General features: G+C 38.3%; 1 protein-coding gene across 1 annotated transcript in view; it reads left to right on the top strand.

Moving 5' to 3' along the window:
- Positions 1 to 23,554, top strand: part of FBN1 (fibrillin 1) — a 212,923-nt gene that overhangs the window by 121,057 nt on the left and 68,312 nt on the right. The window contains exons 16-29 of the mRNA XM_019664564.1: positions 1,112 to 1,237; positions 5,029 to 5,154; positions 5,732 to 5,851; positions 5,949 to 6,086; positions 6,971 to 7,021; positions 8,640 to 8,765; positions 10,811 to 11,038; positions 12,793 to 12,918; positions 13,032 to 13,160; positions 13,962 to 14,087; positions 14,199 to 14,324; positions 15,536 to 15,658; positions 16,779 to 16,904; positions 18,880 to 19,005. Of these exons, the coding sequence (XP_019520109.1) occupies positions 1,112 to 1,237; positions 5,029 to 5,154; positions 5,732 to 5,851; positions 5,949 to 6,086; positions 6,971 to 7,021; positions 8,640 to 8,765; positions 10,811 to 11,038; positions 12,793 to 12,918; positions 13,032 to 13,160; positions 13,962 to 14,087; positions 14,199 to 14,324; positions 15,536 to 15,658; positions 16,779 to 16,904; positions 18,880 to 19,005 (1,797 nt within the window). The remainder of the gene's footprint in view (positions 1 to 1,111; positions 1,238 to 5,028; positions 5,155 to 5,731; positions 5,852 to 5,948; positions 6,087 to 6,970; positions 7,022 to 8,639; positions 8,766 to 10,810; positions 11,039 to 12,792; positions 12,919 to 13,031; positions 13,161 to 13,961; positions 14,088 to 14,198; positions 14,325 to 15,535; positions 15,659 to 16,778; positions 16,905 to 18,879; positions 19,006 to 23,554) is intronic.

Genomic DNA, 23,554 nt, shown 5'->3' with positions numbered 1-23,554 from the left:
TTGGAAGAGAATGAGATGTTTAAGTGTAGGAGTAATAACTAGAGAAATATCAGTGCTATAAAAGGAATTACAGTTAAAAGGGAGAACTGGAATAAGTGTAAAAATAGGTGACAAGAAAGAGGAAGGATTATTTTATTAATATAAAGGTAAATGATTTGATTCAGGGGAGTTCTGAAAAAAGTGGCTAAATTGATGGTCAGTTCATTCAACTTGATTGACTTCATCATTTTGTGTGGATGAAGATGGGAGATGTTTGCAGGATGAAAGAGGAAAAGTAAGGAAATTTATAATGAATACGGAGTTAGTAGGGAGGAAATAAGTTGTGATAGGGACCTGCAAAAAAAAAGAAAGGTCAACTCTGATTTATAGAAGAGTCAGGCACCAAGACTTGAGACAAGCCATTGATGGATTGCCATTCTGCGTCACCCTTGACTACTGGAGTGCTCCTCAGTCTGTGAGAGCAGAGAAGTGGGGGGCCCAGCCTCATCTGGGCAGAGGATCAGAGGCTGTTCCAGAGCAGGTGGCATCTGAGTGGGCTGTGGACTGATGCATACGCCTGGTCCAGACATTCCTGACACAGAGTGAAGAGGGTGTTATATGTTCACAGAGGAGTTTAAAGTAAATAAACAGAGTTTCTATTTTAATTTGATCTTGAAGATATCATTGAACTCACAAAAGTTCAAACCACGAGAATGATGCAGTGACTTTGTTTGTAGGCTATTAAGTCTGGTGGCAGTGTGCAAGGTAGATTGAAGAGGGACGGCTGATAGCAGGGAGACCAGTTGTAGGGACTTGGTCTCTGAACTTGATCCATTTTTCCATCTTGGTGTTTGGACCAGGAGAAGTCTAGGAGGTCTCCTGCAGCTTGATTAAGATTCTAAGATTGGTAATCTTAGAATTCTGGCTCAGAGGCCAAGAATGGGGACTGATGGAAGGAAGATGTGACTCAGAATGTCTTGTACTGAGAGAAAGGGATCAAGCTTCCTCATCAAAGTATAACTTTTTTTCTTTTCATAAGGTCCTAAGGTCATTTACATTTGTTGTAATGTTATTTTTTGACAGTTCATTGATGTTTAGAATGCTACTGATTTTGAACTTTTCTGTGGTGCAGATATAAACGAATGTGCATTAGATCCTGATATTTGCCCAAATGGAATTTGTGAAAATCTCCGTGGGACCTACAAATGTATATGCAATTCAGGATATGAAGTGGATTCAACTGGGAAAAACTGTGTTGGTGAGAAGTTTCACCTATTTCCTAAGATGTTTCATGTATATTGCTGTTTTTCTTTTGATGCATGGAGGAAACCACTGTAGAAGGATTTTCAGATTGACTCTTTGCACCATGGGTGTCAGCATGGCACATACATGTCTTGATTAACAGAAATTTATATAGCCTGTGCTCGCTTCGGCAGCACATACGCTAAAAATGTATATAGCTAAATCTTGACAATATATGCATAATCATATATCAGATTCATTCCACAAAAGATATCCTCAGATATATAAAATGCAAAGATTGTGAGCCATTCTCATGTGGCTGCAAAGGCACCCCTGCTAGTTTAAACAAGCAGCCATTCTCCCAACCACTTATTAGAATTAATCAGAGAAAACCCAGCTTATTTTCAGTAATAACTGCCCTCTGTTAAGTTTAACAAACACCATTTTTCATACTCTAACAATCCTTAATGAAGGTACCAGCCAGTAACTAAATAAGTCTTTCGGTTAGGAAGAAAATGGTCAACATGGGCACCATTCTTATTTCTTCAGTTGCCTAGACTGATATTTGCTGAAAAGTACTGTCCATTCTGTAGTGTAGTGACATATAACCTCAGGTTTCCTGAAGTTCGGCTTCTAAAACCAGAATATTCATACTGGTAAGAATGTGCCAAAAAGTATACCCAAACTAAAATGTAAGATGGCGCATCATTTTGATTTGGAAGCAAAACACATTTTATCTCAAAGCAAACATACTTTCATGAAATGGGATGAAAATTAATAAGTTTTAAGATAAACAGGGGACCTCAAATATATTTCTTACTTTCTGAAAATCATTTAGGGCTTAGAGTTAGGAGCTTACTCTCTTCTACCATTAGTGGTGTTTTAGTGGTAGGGTTTGAAAGTACTGCTCTAGGGTGGTCAGTTGTTGGAACGTGTAATAATTTAGAGAATCTACAGATTGAGATAAACTCAAATGTCATTCTTTCAACAAAGAGTCTAGCAAATAATTACTTATCAAGTGCTGGACTCAACTTTCTCCCATCCAGCCATTAGGGAGTCATCGTTGGTTCTGACCCAAGAAACCAAATTTCCTTTTCTACATGTCCCTGGGTATCAAGCTATTTTATTTGTCATTTCTCTTACTTTATCATTTGAAGTCATCTGGTGTTTGGAGCTTATTGAAATACTTGGACCCCTCCCAAGAAATTTGTTGCCTTTGGGTAGACAAATGATTCCTCTTAATTTAGAGAGAAATGAGATTAAATTATATAGAACTTTAGTCTCACAGACAAGGAAAAATGGCCATGTCAATTAAGTTTTTTTATTTACTATACTATATCTAACCATTAAAAAGATTACCATCTCTGCATTATTCATAAATTGTCCCCTGACCTCTTGTCATTGTAAACATTCTTTCCAAAGCTTCTCCAGACTAATTTCTATTTCTGACTTCTTTCTGTAATCCTTGAACTCCAAAAAGGACTTTGGTTCTCTACGGTTCTTTTAATCTGTTACAAAGGCCTTCATTCTTCAATATTTTTATACTTGGCCATTTCTTTGTTTTCTTTTCATAGCTCTTCCTCATACAAAATTCCCATGTTATGTTGATGCTCTGATATCAGTATTAAAAACAATGTGATCACCTTTACCTGGTGACATATGATAAAGGCCAAGACTCTATGGCTTTACCTATATACAAAGGAAGAAAAAGGAATGGATTCTAGAGATGAGTGAGGAGAACAGCTAATTCTAGACATTTTAAAGCAAGCCCTCCATCACTTTGCTACCTCCTGCTCTTTGTGCGTATCTCCGGGTTATTTCTGTGGGTCTCCTGGTCTCACACCCCTTAGCATTCTCGTCTTCTTCTCTATACTCTCACTGTTCATCATAAATAATTTTTACTTTCATCTTCTGTTCAACTACTAAAAGGATGGAACATAGCAACAATACTTACTGTCCCATTGTCCATATAGTTCTCTAAGTTTGCAGGTTGAAGCAGAGTGCCTGCCATACCTAATGGCTGCCCCTGTTGTTAGGGCTGCTGACGACTGTCCTCAAGGGCAAGGTAGAGCTATCAGTTATTTTGAAAAAAGCAGAAATCTTATTTTGAATATTTTTGCCTGCTTTCTTTCTTAATATGGCATTTGCACACATAGAAAAAAGAACCAACAGTAAATCAAAGCATCTTCTTTGCCCCCATTTAAATCGGCTTTCATCTGAGTTTCAGGTTAAACCAATATCTAAAAACAACCGAGGATGGAAGCAAGTCAGGGGAGCTGCAAACCAAAACCCTCTTCTTTCAACTATGAGTCCCTTTATTCTCTCCCTAACTTTTATTGCTGGCCCAAACTCGGCCCTTCCTGCTTTATGGTGTACATTGACTTTTGAGAAATGAAGTCTTCCTCTCTCACACTCTTTTTAGGCTACAGTTGTTATTTGAGTACACATGGTACTTTTAAACTCGTCTCAACTGAAAACAAGTTTTACTATTTCATTTTTCTATAAGAGCTTCTCTTCATTGGTAGACATGAAAAATCACTATTTGGGCAGGCCAGAAAGACACAGGGATAGTTTAGCTTCATCCATAAATCACCCCATGGGGAGCAGAAGGGAGCGTTTGGGAGGCCATAGGGATTCTTCCTTCAGTGCTTTAGTATATACTCCAAAGCTGTTAGAGCCATTATCATCAGGTCAGAAGTAGGCTGATAATTCAGATTATGTTCAGAGGAATGAAGTTAGGAATCAAAGGTCTGTTTCAGCCGTTTCCCATACAGGGTTCCAGGGACTTTTTTTTCCACTTTATCTTCATCATCAATTCCTCAATTTAAGGATCCAGATTCTTCTGACATCATCAAAATTTAAGAATTACAATATGACCCTTTTGGCAAGTGTTAGCATTCCTTCTATCATTTTGACAGAATTCTCTGCATGCTATTTGCTCAGCTGATAACATAACCTCATACTCGATTTTCCCATATATAGGACTTTATAGATATGTTGTTGATTTAAGTATATTTAATATTTAATGCTGTGAACCATGAAGCTCTCCAGTATTGAATTTATGTACCCTTTATGTCAGGGCTATTAGCTTGTCAAATTATGATCTAAGCAGAACCTTTCAATGTCTAAAACATTCCTTGTGAATGTACAGCCTATTTTGTGGGCTTAGTGATGCTATAGCCCAAAGGGATATTAAACCAACTAAGTAATTTCTACACTTCCTAATCTAAGTCATACATATCAAAAGTTAGATTTTGTATCAGATAGGCCTGTTATTCAGCTGAGAGCAAGGAGTTTTCCTCAACTCTCTGAATCTCAGGTCTAAATTCCTCATGATAATGATTAACTCTACAGCTTGCCTCATTTTTGATAAACATAACTGGAGACTCAGTTAAATTATTCTGAAGAAAAAACACGCATCCTAGAACTAACACATCTAAAAGGTGGATCATAGTTGCTAAATATTTATTTGTTCCTTAAATCAACAATTAGTCCTTTGAATTCTGGTGATTAGTAATTTCTAGTAAATTCGGGTTTTCATCCTGCCAAAGAAAGAAGTGAATTTAATACTGTGTGGTAAATTTAGACTCTGTACATACTTAGTATAAATAATCAGGTCAAGCCTCTATTTTTCTACAATTTGTCAGTTTAGGCAAAAACCAATGGCACAGAAGTTTTGCCTCTTTGATTGGATTAATCATATGACCTAAACACATTATGACCTTAAAAATCTAACTAAAAGAACAAAGAAGTTGCATGCAAGGGATGGGCCCTTTTAGAAATTAATTTTCATGATTTTTTTTCCAGATATTAATGAATGTGTATTGAACAGTCTACTTTGTGACAATGGACAATGTAGAAACACTCCTGGGAGTTTTGTCTGTACCTGCCCCAAGGGATTTATATACAAACCTGACCTAAAAACCTGTGAAGGTAAACTATACATTTGCTCTTGTACTATGTGCTTTGCCCTTGTTTGGAACAACACTAGAAAACCATGAGAATAAATTAAAGTCACTTCTGTTTTAGACAATTTTGCAACTTAAATGGAGATTTTGTGGTCCTAAATGGGACTTATATGTATTTTTCAAGCTACTGGTGGTACTTACTTGCAATTGACATTTTATTTACAATTTATTTTGTGTTTCAATGCTGTTTAAAAGTATTCTTTTTGCCTGCGATTGCCTACAATTGACATTTTATTTTCCATCATTTATTAAACGGGGAAAACATTACATATGTGCTATTTGAGTTAGTAATTCAGCAGCCACATTTACATTTGCTCCATATTTTCTGGATAAAAAGATGCATCCATGTGACAGATTCTGCACTATAGAGACATGCTTAGTTATCATTTTTGGCCTTCCATCTAGTCTAGAAAAAAATATCTATGTAGGCGAGTCTTGCAGTTTAATGAAGAATACCTGGTAGCAATTGAGGCTAAAGTCTAAATATTCATTTATGCCCAAGACTAGGTTTTAGCAGTAATGTAGACCTGTTTTTGTTTCAGACATCGACGAATGTGAATCAAGTCCTTGCATTAATGGGGTCTGCAAGAACAACCAAGGCTCTTTTATTTGCGAATGTTCTTCTGAAAGTACTTTGGATCCAACAAAAACCATCTGCATAGGTATTTGTCTTTCTGAGGAGGATTTTGCTATGTTTATCAATGTTGCTGTATTTAGTATGTAATAAGTATTACCTCCCTACTCCCTGACCCTCTGCAGAAACCATCAAGGGCACTTGCTGGCAGACTGTCATCGATGGGCGGTGTGAGATCAACATCAATGGAGCCACCTTGAAGTCCGAGTGCTGTTCCTCCCTTGGTGCTGCCTGGGGAAGCCCATGTACCCTATGTCAAGTTGGTAAGAGAAATGGGCGCTGTGGCTGCTGTGCCCATCTCACTGGTTGCTTTGCTTAGAAAGGAGAGGTCTAGTACTTTGTACATTTGGGTTCACATGGGGGTTTTAGAAGATTTCATTCAGAGGACTTCAACAAAAAATGTATCACTGAATAGGAAACTAAGAGAAGTGTCAAAGACAGTTGTTTTATGCGATTTGGTAGTTTATTGTTTTCTATCACCACATTGTAATATGATTAGCTGGGGTTGCTTTTTCCTTGATCAGCAATTCCTATTGGCTCTCTGGGAAACCTCATGATGATGGATCCTGAGCTGTTTGTAGGTGCAAATTTTCTTCAAAAAAACAAAAAACAAATAACTGATTAACATAAAGGAGCCGATATTCGGGGCTAAACTTGTAACTCTGTTGCAAAGCTGAGGTTTGAGAGCCTTGGTGATGACTTCACTGATTCGATGTTTGGATGTATCTGTGTGTGAATTTATATAGTGTGAATCTGCAGATCATGAGATCTTCAAGGTGTATACCTGTTTTTCATATTCCTGTTACAATAAGCCTACAACATGTGATTTCTATTTTCGAGCTATCAGCGAGGGAGAAATTTAGTCATTTTCCTTCTTGGTCATCAACTTAGCATGAGCTTCAGGGTACCTTTAGGTCTTTTTGGATATCTCAGAGGAAAGGAGCTTTATTTAAGGAGACATTTCAATATTATTTTTTTTCACTTATGCAAACTCAGAAACACTTTGTTATCTCAGACTTATTCATAGCAACAAAACCTAATCCATGTTCCAGGTCTTGTTTCGTGTTTCTTCTACTGTGTCATAACTACAAAGTCTGGATGTTGTTATCTCAAATTTGTGTTTTGTTTTGTTTGTTTGTTTTTACAGATCCCATATGTGGTAAAGGCTATTCAAGAATTAAAGGAACACAATGTGAAGGTATTTATGATTATTTATAAGCTATGAATTTCTGTGTGCATGAAGAATGCTTGTGTTAACTTGGACTGGATCAAGATGTCATGTAACCTCACAGTGAGAAATATGCAGCAGAGAAAAAAAATGAGGACAGCAGACATAACAGATGTTCATTTCACAAGCATATATATGCTAGTGCCAGTGTCAGACCACTATGGCCAAAGGACAGAGTGGCTGAAAAGGTTTTAGACTGAGCATGGTTTGAATGGACTGCACTTTCCAAATGCTATAGATCAGAAAGAGAAAATAGGAAGTTTTCGATGAGGCTGTAAAATTTGTGTTTCCCTTGCTTTGTCCTGTTTATTTGTTTGCTTGTTTGTCATAGATGATTTAGAAGGATGCACTCTGTTGCCTCATTTTTGAAAGTCTACATGGATTCACCCCAGTTTACGGTGATTCTTTCTCATGGAGCCCCAGATAGACATAGGTCAGGGTGACTAACACAACCTGACATGACACAGCAGCTGAAAAATTTTAAAAACAGCAATTAGTCCCATATGTGGGATGAAATGAAGTTTTCTTTCTCTGCTGAAATAAAGAGGAACACTATAACCCCCACCCAAGGTCTTGCTTTCCAAAGGATGACTGAATTCTTTGGCCTTTCTCTGGTCCAGACCCACTGTTAATAACTTATCTGACCTCAGCAGCACATTTTGCTGTACAAGTGGTGGCCAGAAAAAAAGAAATCCAAAAGGTAAATTTCCCCTCCCCATTTACCTCTTTTATAAGGAAAGATTTGGAATATTTTTTTCAACATCCCTAGCTTGGAAAGTTATTTCTTCTAAATAGATACAGTGTGTGTGAGTTTCTTAACTAATGCTCTGCTTTTTTTGGCATTGGCAAGTAAGTGCCTTTCTTTGGATTAACTTGAGGGTGAATATTTTCCCAAATTAAGTGCAGAGAACATACTGCTCTGCATTAAGCAAACTGGGATGGACTGGTACATTGAGAGAGATTGGGCGAATGATGAATGGATGGACATGAGCATCTTTTGATTCTTCCCAACTCATGCGGGGACTGCCAAGGCTTTGACAGAACAGCCTGAGACCATTGCTGAGTTAGAGCTAGTAATACTCTTTTAGGGACTTCTCAGAACTTCTCAAAAGAGGATTTTTTTACTGGCTCCACATATTCCTCAGTGGGATTTTTTTCTATGCTCACCTTCAAGTTCTTTATTCTTTGCCAGTTTGAAAGATTAGGTTTCCGTTTCTCCACTGACTTCCAAACATCTGGTCTCATAAAGCTAATTATGTGGCTCCTGAGAGCCTTAACCAAGATATCCAGAGTACCCAGAGCTGTCACCAAGAACTTGCACCAATTCCCTGTCTCCTCAACTCAAAATTTACTCCCTGAGACCAGCGGAGAGACTCTTATATTTTTGGTAGTAAGTAGGCTTGTTTGGTTGCTAATCAGACATCCCAGAAATTCTACCTAAACTACTTGGAGGCAAACTAATTTTGTGACTTCATCAGATTCAAAATGACCTTTTCTCTTGTGAGGATAAGTATGATTTCATGAATGGAATATAGTATAATTGTGTTGCATTGACATGTTAACTTCATGTTTCTTTTTTCCTTCATAGATATAAATGAATGTGAAGTGTTCCCAGGAGTATGCAAAAATGGCTTATGTGTTAACTCTAGGGGATCATTTAAGTGTCAGTGTCCCAATGGGATGACTTTGGATGCTACAGGGAGGATCTGCCTGGGTAAATACTGAGCTCATTACTTTTCTAATGATCATTTTTTAAAGATTATTAAAAACTCAGTTAACAAGACAGAACTGAATTTTTGGGTTCCAAGCACATACACATATATCTCAAATTCAGCATTTTCATTAGGATACATGGTGGTTTCCTGGACAAATAGCTTTTCTGACTCAAGCTCTTTGTCTGTTCTTCATAAAAAGAGTAGAGAACATGTTAGTGAAGAGATGCTTTAGTCCTTAATTGATGTATAACTATTTCTTAAATCACTGCCATCACAGTTATTATTCCAGAGCTCTTAAATATACCCCTTATATGTCATGGGCTATAGAACATAAGGTGAATGGTTGGGAGAACATTTTCACTTAATTGAAAACTGTAGACCATGCCTGCTGGGCGCGTCTTACTGTTGGCCAGAAGGACGGGTCTTTGCAGGAAACTCGTGGGTGTCAAGAGTGAAGAGTGAACTGGGTGGAGCCCAGAGCTGTTGTCACTTTCGGTCATAGTGGGGTTCTCCATTCCAACTGCTAGAGCTCAAGTGGCAGTTACGTGGAAGAGACAGGACACAGAACTCTTGAGTTCTTAGAAAGCTATGGACTTGCAGTAGCAGTAGGTTCGAGGTCCCTTAGTCATTCCTGTGGTGTCTGGCAGACTTATTCTCATGTTGCTGTTATGGCTTCTGACTGCCAGGAATATGTCTCTTGGATCACTTGTTTCGGAGCCCATGATTATGGAATATTTGAAACCTTATTACTTTGAAGAGCATCCTTAGTGAAGGACCAGTATAGGTGGTTAAAAGAGCGGGAGGCAGTTAAGGGTCTGGATCACTTATGAATTGGTAGGAACACACCTTTAAATATAGATCTTTATGGTTTATAACGGAAGCAGTATGGAAGAGAAATGTTGGAATTCCTAGGCTAGAGTCTTCGTGTAACTATGGATGTCAGTTAATCCCATTCTGAGTCATAGCTTCTTTGTTTAGGAGGAATTAGCATTTAATGAGAACATTCTTGCAGGTTCTTCAGTTGAACGATGTTTCAATGTTTAATTTAGAAATCATTTAAAAAGTATCCATCTTAATAAAGGCAACCTAAATGTAAAGGTGCCCGGAAAGCTTCAGAAGCTTTCTAACATTAAAGGAAGCTCAGGCACTTAGGTGAATGGCGAATGACAACATTGTGAAGGAGAAAGAGAGGGAATGTCATGCTTTATGCCTTAATTACACTTTACGATTTTCAGATGCATAATCTCATTTGAGCTTCACAGATGGGTGGAACATCATTTTACAGATGTGGAAATTCAGGCTCAGGGTTAATAATTTGTCTAAGACAAGTGACCTCTTAGTCACAGAAGAGGACCAAATTCTAGGTCTTCTGACCTGCGGTCTGCTATTTTTTCTACTCTTTCCCACAATCCCGTGAATTTGGGGCCGACCTAGATGTATCCTGCTTATACCCAGAAAAAGTGTGTACATAAGCACATGGTGAGGTGAAAGAAGTACTTGAGAAGAGGAGTGAATGGCCTGTCTTTGCTGTTTTTCCTCTTTAATCTCAAGTAGCGAAGTCCTCATTTTGGAGTTTACTGTTCCACCTCTCCAAAATGAAGTGAGTATGAGGAAAAGGGGCTGGAGCTAGCTCCGATGTTCTCCAATGACAAAGAGTTTGTTTTTAGCTAGAAAGTTGTCAAGACATGATGGAGTGTGTGCATTGGTAACAGCCATGTCTGAGAACATCTCCCTGAAGAGCATAGCAGGATTTCTCAGAATACTGCTCCTTATGTAGAATTACCATCAGACACCTAAAGTTGAAAGGAAACTTTACACAAACCATCAGTGCAAATAAATATGAGCTACCAAATAGAAGAGAGTCTTTATTAGGCAGGAACACACATCACAAGACCTGGGTTTCTTCTGAGTAAAAAAATAATTCCAGCCAATAAGCATATAGTAAGTTATTGAGTGTATTGTACTTTGCCTAGCACAGTGCTGGCAGCTTAGGCCAGTGAAAACAGAGTAGCTCTCCTCAGCCTCCCTCTGTTCCCTCCGGCAGACATCCGTCTGGAAACCTGCTTCCTGTTGTATGATGACGAAGAGTGTACACTGCCCATTGCTGGTCGCCACCGCATGGACGCCTGCTGCTGCTCTGTGGGGGCAGCCTGGGGTACCGAGGAATGCGAGGAGTGTCCCGTGAGAAACACACCTGAGTTCGAGGAACTCTGCCCCAGAGGACCCGGATTTGCCACAAAAGAAATCACAAATGGAAAACCTTTCTTCAAAGGTACAGTGGTTTCAGTGGTCGATTGGTCTTTTTTGTAGACCAACGGGCTGCATTTTCATGAGCCCAGAGTTCTAACAGAATTACAATGAATATCATCAGTGTGGTCATTCCTTGATCATCTCAGCATACATTCTTTGCTTTCTAAATTATATAGCAAAACATTCACTCTGTATCGGATTTTTTTTTTCTACATCTCAGGATTTCCTGAGGTCACGTGCCTCTCCCATCTAGAACGTTGATTTTAACACTACCCTCAGCCAAACACAAATGAAAGGAAATGGGAAATTTTAGTATATGTGCTGCTGAAGCGAGCACAGAAATGGGAAATTTTAAAGCCACCTGCGAAAGTCATGCGATGTGAGCTTTTGTCTGCTGATTTGAGTATCCATGTCACTGTGTTCCAACCGAGTAATAGATAATGGAAGGTGAATGGCATGAGAAACCCAGTCAGTGGCAAGTCCTCTTTGTCCAAATACAGCAAAAATTCATTCCTGTGGCAGATGCACTCCAATGACATGATACTTCAAATATTCTGTCAGTGTATTATGTTATAATCTAAAGTCCATGTAAAAAAAAGTCACAGATTTAATCTAATTACAACATGGATTTAAGCTTTTCACACACTGATACAGCACTTGTTTATTTCAGCATATGGAAAAACCATAATTGGTTACTCAGAATTGTGATGACTCAGAGAGGATCAGCCTATGTTCCCAGTATAGAGTTTTGTGTTGGTTGCCCATTGTGCCTGGGCCTAGTTATTATACTTTATAAGTAAATCAACTTATAAAACTGGGAAGTGAGTATATAAATATCACTTAACTATCCTTATATAAAAAAGCGTAGACTTTTTTTTTTTTCCTACTGAGCATTTGGTCCAAGAAGCCCTGAAGTTTAAAATTGTTGTGTCTAGAGAGACAGTTTCTAGATGGCCCTCTCAAGTGCTTCTTAAGTAAATTCAAAGGAACTTGAGTGATTTGCTTCCAAAAACTGTGGCAATCCATTGCCACAAAAGGACGATGTTCTCGAGATTTAATCTGCCAATTCTGCCTCTCATGGTATTATGTAGAAATGACCTTGTATTTCTTGAGCTTTGGTTCTTACTTTGGAAAGTTCCCTAAAGGGGGAAGCTCAGATCACACATTACATATGTTGTCCCTAATATGCAAAAAAATATTGTAATTATACTAATGAAGCTTTAAAGCTATATAATATTGAGAAAATATTTTAAGTGGTATATATTACTTGCAAATAATTTAAACTATAAATGACATCTTTTTTGAAATTTTTATATGCTAGGTATATCCAAAAAAGACTCAGAAAGCATAAATGAAATCTCATTCCCCCACACACTCAATTGGTTGCTGCAGATTATATATTCTAATTATATATAAGACTACGTATTCTAACAATCTCCTATGTGCTTTAAGTATAGACACTAGTGGTTTAGAATATTTAGTCATTCATTCAGCAAATAGTTAAATGTTTAGTATGTATCAGGCAGTGTGCTAAATTCTAGAAATCCAAATAAATACACTCTTTACTTCTCTAATAATACTTTCTGAAATAGAAGTTTAAAAGACTAGAAATGTTTACAAGTCATATTTCTCAGGGATCATCACACATTCTTTAAACTAAGTATTGCCAAGCCCTTAAATCAAGGGCTTTCCTCCACCTTCCTGGGTTTAAAATGGTGGGCATTGAGTCCTAATTGGTTGCTCATGACCTTTTTGCACATTTTATTTTTCTTGAAGATATCAATGAATGCAAGATGATCCCCAGCCTCTGCACCCACGGCAAGTGCAGAAACACCATTGGCAGCTTTAAGTGCAGGTGTGACAGTGGCTTTGCTCTTGATTCTGAAGAAAGGAACTGCACAGGTGAGTGAAGGGGCTCACCTTGGAGGGACACCCTTTAGAACTCTTCATCCTTATTCCAGAAGAACTGAGGCTATCCTGATACTCATTGGCTGCTACCTGCTGCTTTTGTGCAGACATTGATGAATGCCGCATATCTCCTGACCTCTGTGGCCGAGGCCAGTGCGTGAACACCCCAGGGGACTTTGAATGCAAGTGTGATGAAGGCTACGAGAGTGGATTCATGATGATGAAGAACTGCATGGGTAAGCGTGTGCCCATTTCATCCGCATAGGAAAAGAAAAAAAAAAGGATTCCCAGAAGCTTCGATGACTCAGAGCCTGTGTCCCAGCTCCTCATCTCCTGAGCAGTGAGTCAGCAATCAGCCTGAGGCAGAGGGAGACTGACAAGTGAAAGAAATGAGGGAATTCATGCTGTGATGTGGTGGGTGGGTGGTCTCAGACACCAGTTATGGGTCCCTGAGAAGTGAGTGTAACACTTAGGCTGGATACCCTAGGTAAGAGAGAACAATTCAAACATAGGCTACATTCAGGGTCACATTATAGGGTTTCTGTCCAACATTTCTAGAAAAGGAGATGAATTGAGCTGGTTGCATTAGATCAGATTCCCTAGAAACAAGCCTGCGGTTGGGGATTATTTTGAGGGAGTGCTCTCAGAAGGAACCTGTAAAGAAGTGAGGGAGGCAGGTTAGGGCAGGGGAAGAAGAGGACCAAAGAGTTCGGCTGCATTTTCGCCTTAACCTAATCCCACCAGGGACTCAGGAGTGTGAATGGTGCCAGAGAGTTGTCCCACCTTGAGGCAAGGAGGTCAAGATTTTATACTCCCACATCAGTCCAATCAATGATTGGCCATGGGCAGACCCCAGCATGGGAGGGAAATATAATCTCTCACCTCACAGGAATTTCTGAATGAGGTGGAGAAGGGAACCTGTGAGCCATTAGCAGACAGAACTCCCAGGAGCTGCGCGATGAGTGCACTGGCCTGGTCATGGGGACCTGGACAGAACACCATCCACATCTTCAACACGGGTCATTTCCATTTTTCAGATATTGATGAATGTCAGAGAAACCCTCTCCTGTGCCGGGGAGGCGTTTGCCTAAACACGGAGGGAAGTTATCGCTGTGAATGTCCTCCTGGTCATCAGCTGTCCCCCAACATCTCAGCATGTATAGGTAAGGAGGATCACTTCCAGACCACTTAGCTATGGTCAGTCATTCGACCCGCCTCTCTGCCGGAGTCAGAAGCTCATGGCTGGATGTTTTCTTCTCTCATTTTCTATACAGATATCAACGAGTGTGAACTGAGCGCGAATCTCTGTCCCAATGGCCGCTGTGTGAACCTCATAGGGAAATATCAGTGTGCCTGCAACCCTGGCTATCATTCCACTCCTGACAGGCTGTTTTGTGTTGGTAAGTTCTATATTTTCTGTTGTTGTATGTTTTATTTTATTTAGTCTCGTTCTAAAGCATTCAATGTTCTCTGAGTTCTGTTTCCAGCAATAGTTACCTTTACTTAATCTTCCTTGTTTTCCTGTAAGTCAAATTCTTTTCATAGTGGCTTCTGATCTTCAGATCTCACCTCCCTTCTGTGTTTAAAGAAGCACTGAAGTGAAGGACGTAGGATGTTTTAGCTTTGACAAGGACACCTGACCCATCCTGCTTTGAATGGTGAACGGTAGCACATGCTCTGTTTATGCACATGCATAACCAGGCAAATCAGCAAGTGATTACTAACCACCTGAAATAAATGCAGCACAGCGAGTGCCATGAAAAAGATGAAAAGCATAGAGTGCAGTCTCTGCTTTTCCACGGTTTAGATTGGCTAAGAGGTTTCAAAGGATAATTATTGGAAAGAAGACCATCGTGCGTTTATATTTTACATCGAAATAGAGGCCAGGTCTGGCCCTCCTGAAAGATGGGGTTTTGTGGGACAAGCCTTTTGCTTTGTGGCTGGCCCTCTGTAGGTTTAGTCGTGCTGGAAAGGGTGGCACAGAGAACCCTGTGTCTTTATTGTGCCCAAAGTCAAAGTGAAACTTTGTAGAAACTGCCAGTTTTTGCCTGGTTTGGGGTGTACATCATGTGGAACTGCCAAGTCTCACATGGTTTCCACCCAAAGTCATAAATCAGCCCAAATTCTTCTGATACATGGCCCCAAGACAACTCAGGACTCCAACTCAGGTTCTTGAAAAGGATTAGAACTTCAGCCAATCAAACTGAACATCAAGTTTATAACTGAGTCTGTGACCCAGAGAATTTCACCCACGTGTCCACTGTCATAATTGGGAATATGTTCTCACAGCACCTAACGTTCCTCCTACATTGATTGCATGTGGCACATCATGTATTGTGTAATGAATTGTTCACCTAACTCTCTCGCTACAATTTAGTATTATGAAGGCAGGTTTAGTGTCTATGTCATTCACTATTAGATGCTCATCTCTAGCACTAGTAGGTGTATAGTTCATATTTTTTGAGGAAAGCAAACAATGCAGTGATTTCCAGTTATCCTAGCATGCTCTTTTTTTTTCTTTTTTTCTTTACTTGACCTATGCCTGGAAACTTTAAACACATGCCATGATTGTAAACACAGAGAAAGGTGACATTTGTTTTCTTTTTCTTAGACATTGATGAATGCAGCATAATGAACGGTGGTTGTGAGACCTTCTGTACAAACTCAGAAGGTAGCTATGAATGTAGCTGTCAGCCAGGATTCGCACTAATGCCCGACCAGAGGTCATGTACCGGTAAGTAGTTTTGAGCCTCCTGTGAAATCTCTCAAGTACAGGACCCTCTGTAGCGTAGTGCAGGGCGTGGGCTTTGGAGTCAGATAGTCCTGAGTTCAAATCTTTGTTGTGTCACCTATTTTAGCTGTGCATCCTTCATAAAGATTCTTAGAAACAGATTTCTCATCTATAAAATGGGTTTCACACTGCTTGTGTGAAAGAATACGTACAGCACTTAGCATAGTACCTGGCACATGCTCAATAGACGGAGTATAAAATACAGTTTCTTCGTTGATTAGAATTTTGAAGAACCTGAACTCTTGGCTTATTTCACTGTTATTCGGGGTGTGTTCCCTGGACCAGCACTAGCCTCACCTGAGAATCTGTTAGAGATGAAAAATCTTGGGTCCCGCCCTAGGCCTACTAAATCAGAAAGTCCTGGTGGCGGATCCCAGTAAACTGTTCTCACAAGCCCTCTATGTGATTTGGATGTGCGCTAAAATCTGAGTACTGCTGGTCTAATTTACACTTCCTGTTGTATCACCCTGAAGAGCCATGTAGCCAGCTAAAGATGAAAAATGAGGTAATTAAGAGAGGTTTTGATTCTGGCTTGGGTTAAAGAGAGAAATTGAGTTTAGAAGCCAAAAGTGTTTTATCTGACCTAGAAAAGTCTCTCTCAAAAGCCCTAAATATAAATTTGGCTAAAAAAATTAAATGTTGAAAATAAATATTTTTACTAAAAATGCTTATAACTAGACTTGCTTATTTCAAGCAGTTTTCAACTTAAAATATCAATAAAACAGAGAATGATAGACTTTAGAAATTTACATTTGACAATGAGAAAACTAATAATAATAATCATTTTTGAAAGATAAATTCATATCAGATATAAAATTGCTAATTAAACAATGGGCTTTTAAGTGGATATGGACCCTGAACAGTATGTTGTGAATCTTGAAAATGGTTCTCTTCTTTTCTACCCAGAATAACCTGATGGATAACTGATATAAAGCTTCATTTGAGAACTAATTGTCTTTTGCGAGTAGGCTGAGTTTATTTGACTTGGGTTAGTTATTTTTTCATCATTGAATTAATAGAACTAATATCAACAACATGCTGTTGTTGGTTTTATTCTCTGCAGACATTGATGAGTGTGAGGATAACCCCAATATCTGCGATGGTGGTCAGTGCACAAACATACCTGGAGAGTACAGGTGCCTGTGTTTTGATGGGTTCATGGCATCTGAAGACATGAAGACTTGTGTAGGTAAGCAAAGAAAACAGAATTTTCCATTTTCTCTGATTATTCATAAGTGCTGTTAAATTACATAGAGATCAGCTTGAGCGGCTGAGATCCTATGTGAAAAGTAAGGCTATTTAGGGGCCTGATACTAATATTCCAAAGCCAGCATTCCAAAGAGCAACTTTCCTGTGACTGTGATATGATAGTCTAATCAGATGTTATATGGACTGAGCTAACCCTTGGTCAACTCCAGATGGACATTTATTTTATGTCTATGCATTATTTCTGTCCATTTAACCCTCCTTCTGCTGTGGCTAGAGTTCAAGATTTTAATATGTTTGTCTAAAGGCAAGCAAAATTTATTTCTGACAAGAATGCAATAAATTCTAGAATTAATTGTATATGTTTTAGAGAGTTTCTATTGTTATGTTTCCAAATTGGTTAAGCTTTTGTCTTGCAATATCTAATCTGCCTTTCATCCCATTCCATATATTTTTAATCTCAGACATTGTAGTTTTCATCTAGAAAACCTTGATTTAGGACTTTTTCATATCTTTTGTGTCTCTATTTAATGTGTCCAATCATGCCTCTAGCTTTTTGAACATACGGTATACAGTTATAACTGTTTGAATGTCCTGGTCTACTAATTCTATCATCTGTATCAGTTCTGAGTCATTTCAGTAAATTGACTTTCCTCTTCATTATGGCTCATATTTTCCTGTTCACTGAATGCCTGGTATTTTTTGATTGGATGCCAAACATTATAAATGTTGACTTACTAGGTGCTAGATATTTTTGTATTCCTAGAAATATTCTTAAGCTTTATTCTTGCTCTAGGTTGTTATTTGGAAAAAAGATTGAGCCTTTCAAAGTTTTGTTTTTACTCTTTTAAGCAGCAGTTAGTTTCAAGCTAATTTTGCTCCATTACTGAGGCAAGGTCCTCCTGGATACTCTACCCAAATCCCTGTGAATTATGGGATTATCCAGGAGGAAGCGGCACAATTCCAGGCCTTCTGTGAACTCTGATATTTGTTCCCTCTAATTCTCGTGGGTGGTACTTACCCAGCTTCGAGGAGCTTCCTTACATGAATGCACTGATCACTACTCATCTGAATACTTGACCGGGACCCTTTGCAGATCTCTGGAGCTCTTTCACTGTGCAGGTCCCATCTGTCCTTTGATCTGCACTGTGAACTCTAGTGACTTTGGCCCTCTAGGACTTCCAGCTTCATCTGCTCAACTCAGGAACACTTACTGGTTCCACCTGTCATCCCCTTCCTTCTGCCATGGCCTTTATACTCTCCCTACACAGCAATCTGAGGCATTGTAGAACTCACCTAATTGGTTTTTCTTCTCTCAGGATCACTGTCTTTTGTTGCCTATATTGTCCTTTTGTTGTTGTGGCTTCAGGTGAGAAGGTAAATTTGGTGCCTGTTATTCCATCTTGGCCAGAAGCAAGAATTTAGAATTTAAAATACTTAAATTGTATCACATTTATATCTTCGGAAACCCCTTACCAAATATTTGTGAAGCCCTAAAATTAAAGTGAATATCATAAAAATAAATATATTTTTTAATTTGGGGAAAAAGTGAAGTTTGTAACTACCTACACTAAGACTGCTAGTTTATCCTTTCTTTTAAAATATGGCAACTAAATTGTTGGCATTATGTAGACTGAATTAAAAGTTTCGCCTTGCAGCTGTTTTGAAAAGTGTTCTAGACTGCCACATAAACAGGCTCTAGATGCAGTCAAGAGTCAGTCAGTTTATTTGATACTTGACCTCCTGCTTATGGTCCAGATAAAAAGCCGTTCTGCATGGTTAGCCTGAAATATAGAAAGCACATGTAAATTGAGCTCCATGAATATGATACAGTTTTCTTAAGTGAAAGCATTTCACCCTTTCTGATTTATTTATCATAGTTGTTTTACCTCAGGGAAAAAGTATTCAGTGATATCAAACAAATGGTTATATGTATTAATAATATCTATGTTTTACAGATGTGAATGAATGTGACCTGAATCCAAATATCTGTCTAAGTGGAACCTGTGAAAACACTAAAGGCTCATTTATCTGTCATTGTGATATGGGATATTCAGGCAAAAAAGGAAAAACTGGCTGCACAGGTATATGTTTTCAAATTAAACAATAAGACATTAAAAGTGGTTAAGAGACTACCATAATTATAGACTAATACAAGTTGTAAGACTATTAGCATTTTAATTGCATTATAAAGCACTTTGTGGAACATTTTTCATGAACTTAGCCTGTACTTCTTTGAAATTTCTCATACTTTAGATTGAATCTCAGCTGAGGGTTTTTTCTTTACTTATGAAACAAGGTATATTGGATAAATTACCACTATAGTTAATGCTACAAATATCACATTTTTATGAGGTTCAAATCACATTTTTATATACAGTAGTTAAATGCTAATTACCAAACATTCATATCCCTTTATAGTCATACGCCACATAATGACGTTTAGGTCAACAGTGGACCACGTATGTGACAGTGGTCCAATAAGATTATAATGGAGCTGAAAAATTACCATTACCTAGTAATGCCATAGCCTTGGTAACGTTGTAGCTCAGTGTGTTTGTGGTGATGCTGGTGTAAACAAAGTTGTATAAAAACACAGCACATGCAGTTACAGCGGTAGGCTGTACCATCCAGGTGTGTGTAAGTGCACTCTGATGTCCACACAACAAGGAAATCACCTAGCTATGTGTTTCTCAGAACATATACCGCTGTTAAGTGGCGCATGACTGTATTAAAACAAGCCCTTTCCAATAGCCTCCATTGGCAACGCTTTGTTTAAGGTCTTATAACTGAAATTACTTTCAAAAGAAGCTAAATTTCATAAATTTCATAAATCCTAAAATTAATATATTTCATCAATTCTCATCAGTCTTCCAGCTCCTTAAATTAGTGTACTTTTTGATGTATTACACTGCTTTAGCCCAAGTAAGTCTTTACTCCTGGGACTTAACAAATATTATAAAGTGATAATTAAATCATTTGTAATTTTGCTTGTGTAATACCAATAGCACAGAAGAAAATCTTTTCATCATATTTGTAGGAGATTATTGTATGAAATGTCAAAAGTCACTTTATGTGAATGATATTGTTTTTAAATGTTTAGTTACTATTTCCAAACTTGAAAAAATAATGTTAGCTATGTGGAATAATAGTTTTACTGTAGTTACTTACAGTAATATAACAGATTATAGCATATATAACATAATTTAAAACATAATAGAGACCATGGTGAGCTTGAATTAGGTAACTACATAATTTCTTTACAAATACCAGACTTTAACTTCAAAAGCCAGTTTGGCAAGCCCTTGTGACTTAAAATGAACACTAAAATATTTGCAGATTGGCAACGTGGTAAGTGTACAGATCCTTGTCTTAATTATATCAACATTTTTCAAGAAAACCCCCAAATATATTGTCATTTCAAGTTGTCCAATCATACTAAGTTTCAAAGTTATAGATATACAGATAACACCAATAATATAACTATTGGTCCAAAAATGAGAAATTCTAGCCAAATTATAAAAACAAGCATGAAGTCGGAATGCTTTCATCCTCACTACATTATTATTCTTTATATGAAGCATGGCTGGGGTCCCTTCTGATAAACGGCACAGCATTTAAAATCTCAGCTCCTCATGTGGTCTCTGGGGTGCAAACGATGCTTAGCTCATGATATCTCTGTTTCAAGCTTTATTTTTAGCTTCTAGCATAAATATCGAACTTGGGATAAGGGGCGGTGGTCTGGTAATAATGAAGGGAAAGGTAGGACAGTGCCATATTGCATTTTACCTAATGGAGGCTAATACCAATGTTTGGCTCAGTTGAACTCACTGAAACTAACCTCAGAGAATGGTGATGTTTATGAAGGGAGAAGTTGATCTAATGGGACAGTCTTTATTGGCTATTAAAAAAGGAGATCCTAGAATTTCATGTTCCAAATTCCGGCTAACAGAGGCCAATTCTTTTAGGCCTTTTACCATGAAGAAAGTTTAAATTTTCATGCAGCATTTGTTTCCTTTTAAGTGAATGAGATATAATGTATATAATGCCCTTGGCACAGTGCTTGACTTTCAGCTGGTCAATAAATAGTCGCCACTGTTGTCATTATGAAATGAGAGACATAGACACAGTGTCTAGAAGCCATTTAATTAAAGACATAACTTCTAGTCTAGCAAAATTCTACAGTACTATTTACTGATACATGCTTGAAATCGATTTAAAGAAGGAAAATCTTACTCTGTCTATCCAAAACCTTGTTTTAATGGAGTTTGCACAGATACTGAGACTGTGGTGATGAGAACTGTGCACTCCATATTAGATGAGATGACACCAGTTTTACACTAGGAACAGCAATCTTTTGGTAAATTATGTGAACAGAAAAATAGATACGAAGCCCAAGAAATACTCTATCCTTTCCCAAGGGCCAACATCCTCCTACTTCTAAAAGATAGCCTAAAATGATTTTCCAATTTTATAAAACCCAGTTAGCCCTGTAGGGAGACTTCAGTTTCACGGCCCCTTGGATATCACAGTAGCATGGCATGTGATATTCTCATGTAAAGAAATAAAACTCTGGATTTTATTCCTAGTTCTTCCACTGGCTTGTGAGCTTAAAGAAATCTCCAGGGTGCTGTGTAGTTACACAAGTGTTCCCGCTGGGTAAAGCATCCTGCAGTGAAGCATGGACAGAGGGGGTACATTAGGGAGGAAAGAAAAGGGGTCCTCTGTAAAAACTGCTATTAACAACCAAGGCTATCACGCTTGATTGAAAATGACTTACACAAACAGGAATTGGCAGCAAGTTTGGTAGACTTAAAAACAAGTTTTAAAAAATCCGAGCCAAACTGTTTTTTTATCCCATGTAACTAGGGCTCTTTTAGCCTGATTTTAGTTTAAAATTAGTGTCACTCACAAGTTAGAATACCAGCAGGTTACCTTGGTGATAATCATGTTAAAGACAAGTGTTTATAATGTCCCAGGCAACTAATATAAATAGATATATGTATCTTGCCTAATGGGATAAGCAAGCCACACAACATATAATAGTGAAGAACAGACCTGGAACTGTTTTGATGACAGACTAAAGAAGCATTTTACATGTGTATATATGTATGTATGTATGTATATATGTATGTATATGTATATACATACATATAATATGTATAACATACATAATATATATGTACATATATATATGTGTGTATGTGTGTGTGTGTGTATATATATATATATATATTTAAATAAGTATCCTGTAAAGAAATTATAAAAATATGTATGCTATTCATAAGGAGGAATTTTGTTTCATGAGAGCTAGAAAAATGTCCTCTGGGTTCCATTACAGCTTTGTCTAAATATTTCAGCTCCCTTGTCATTACTGATTGTTTCCATTTTAACAAATAAACATATTTTCCCCCCCAATCACTTTAGCAGTGTTCAGAATCCACCCACTGACTTACATTCCCAGCCTACACAGATGTTAAGCGTTTCTTTTTAGCCCCTAAGCTTTGTCCAAACCATGAGTTGAGGGTAATGTTCGATTTAATGGAGGGAGAAAAGTACATTTGCCTGAAATCTAGAACACAGTTCTCTGTCCTTGGCTTAAGGGACTGGATTACAGTTTTCCTGTGGTCCACATATACAGCTTCTGCAGCTCATTCTGCATAATTGTAATTAGACAACCAATAGGAAGAAGAAAAACTAGATTGTTGCTGGGTGCCATCTTTGGTGAGTCCCGGCTTTCACAGCTAAGAGCCTACTACCGTGTCATGTGTTCATTCAGTCAGTTAGTATGATATACCATTAAAATCAGAATTGTTTTCAGTTAAAATAGCAGAATTTCTGGGTAATTTCATTTCTCAGTCTGCTGCTTTTCACATGAGAAATGTTGCTGGTGAGTCTGAGTCTGTGAAAGAGAAGCATATACTTCAAAACTACCAGCACTCAGTGAGAATTTGCGCCCATTTCCTTCCAGCTTCTTATCGCTTCTGCTAATTGTCCTCCACTGGCTGTCAGCCCGTGAAAACTTGGTGGGTGTTCAGTGAAATGACCTTGGCTGGAATTTGAATCCAAATTAAGAAATCCAAGTAGCCTTCATGTTTAGCCTCTCGATTCACTTGAACATTCTCTTCCCCAATGCCTAATCTATGAGATCCCACAATTTGCCAGCGCTGCCAGATTAAGGACCATGTGACTGATGCCCAGATGGCGGGAAGGCAGGTGTTTGAATGGGTGATGAAGCCTCTCCCTAGATGACTGTCAGAGGAGGCCAGAACAGCTCAGAGAACAACCCTTACTCGAATGTCAGTGGAACACACCCAGACCTGTGCCTGGGGCCTACTCAGACCATACCCTTCCCCTTTATGAGACACCTGCAGATACAACCTTTGAGTCTGTAAGGGAGCCTTTATGGGGTTATGGAGGTTGCAGTGTCAGCCCTAAATTTGAATTTCTTTGCTTTTCTTGGCTTGTGCTTTCTCTTAATCTTAAAAACGAATTTTCTGTCTGGAGCAAACTTGTGGGGGAAAGAGAACATTTGCACAGAAAGAGATGTTCTTGGCAAGCATGTGCTATGTTTCCTTCACATTACTGGAGAGTAGAGTGTTGGAATACAGCATTTTTGTTTGCTTATTTTCC

Source organism: Hipposideros armiger, unplaced genomic scaffold (genome assembly GCF_001890085.2).
Source record: "Hipposideros armiger isolate ML-2016 unplaced genomic scaffold, ASM189008v1 scaffold_12, whole genome shotgun sequence".
Taxonomy (NCBI): domain Eukaryota; kingdom Metazoa; phylum Chordata; class Mammalia; order Chiroptera; family Hipposideridae; genus Hipposideros; species Hipposideros armiger.
The sequence above is the reverse complement of the archived record's forward strand: the minus strand, read 5'-3'. Positions and strand labels throughout refer to the sequence as shown.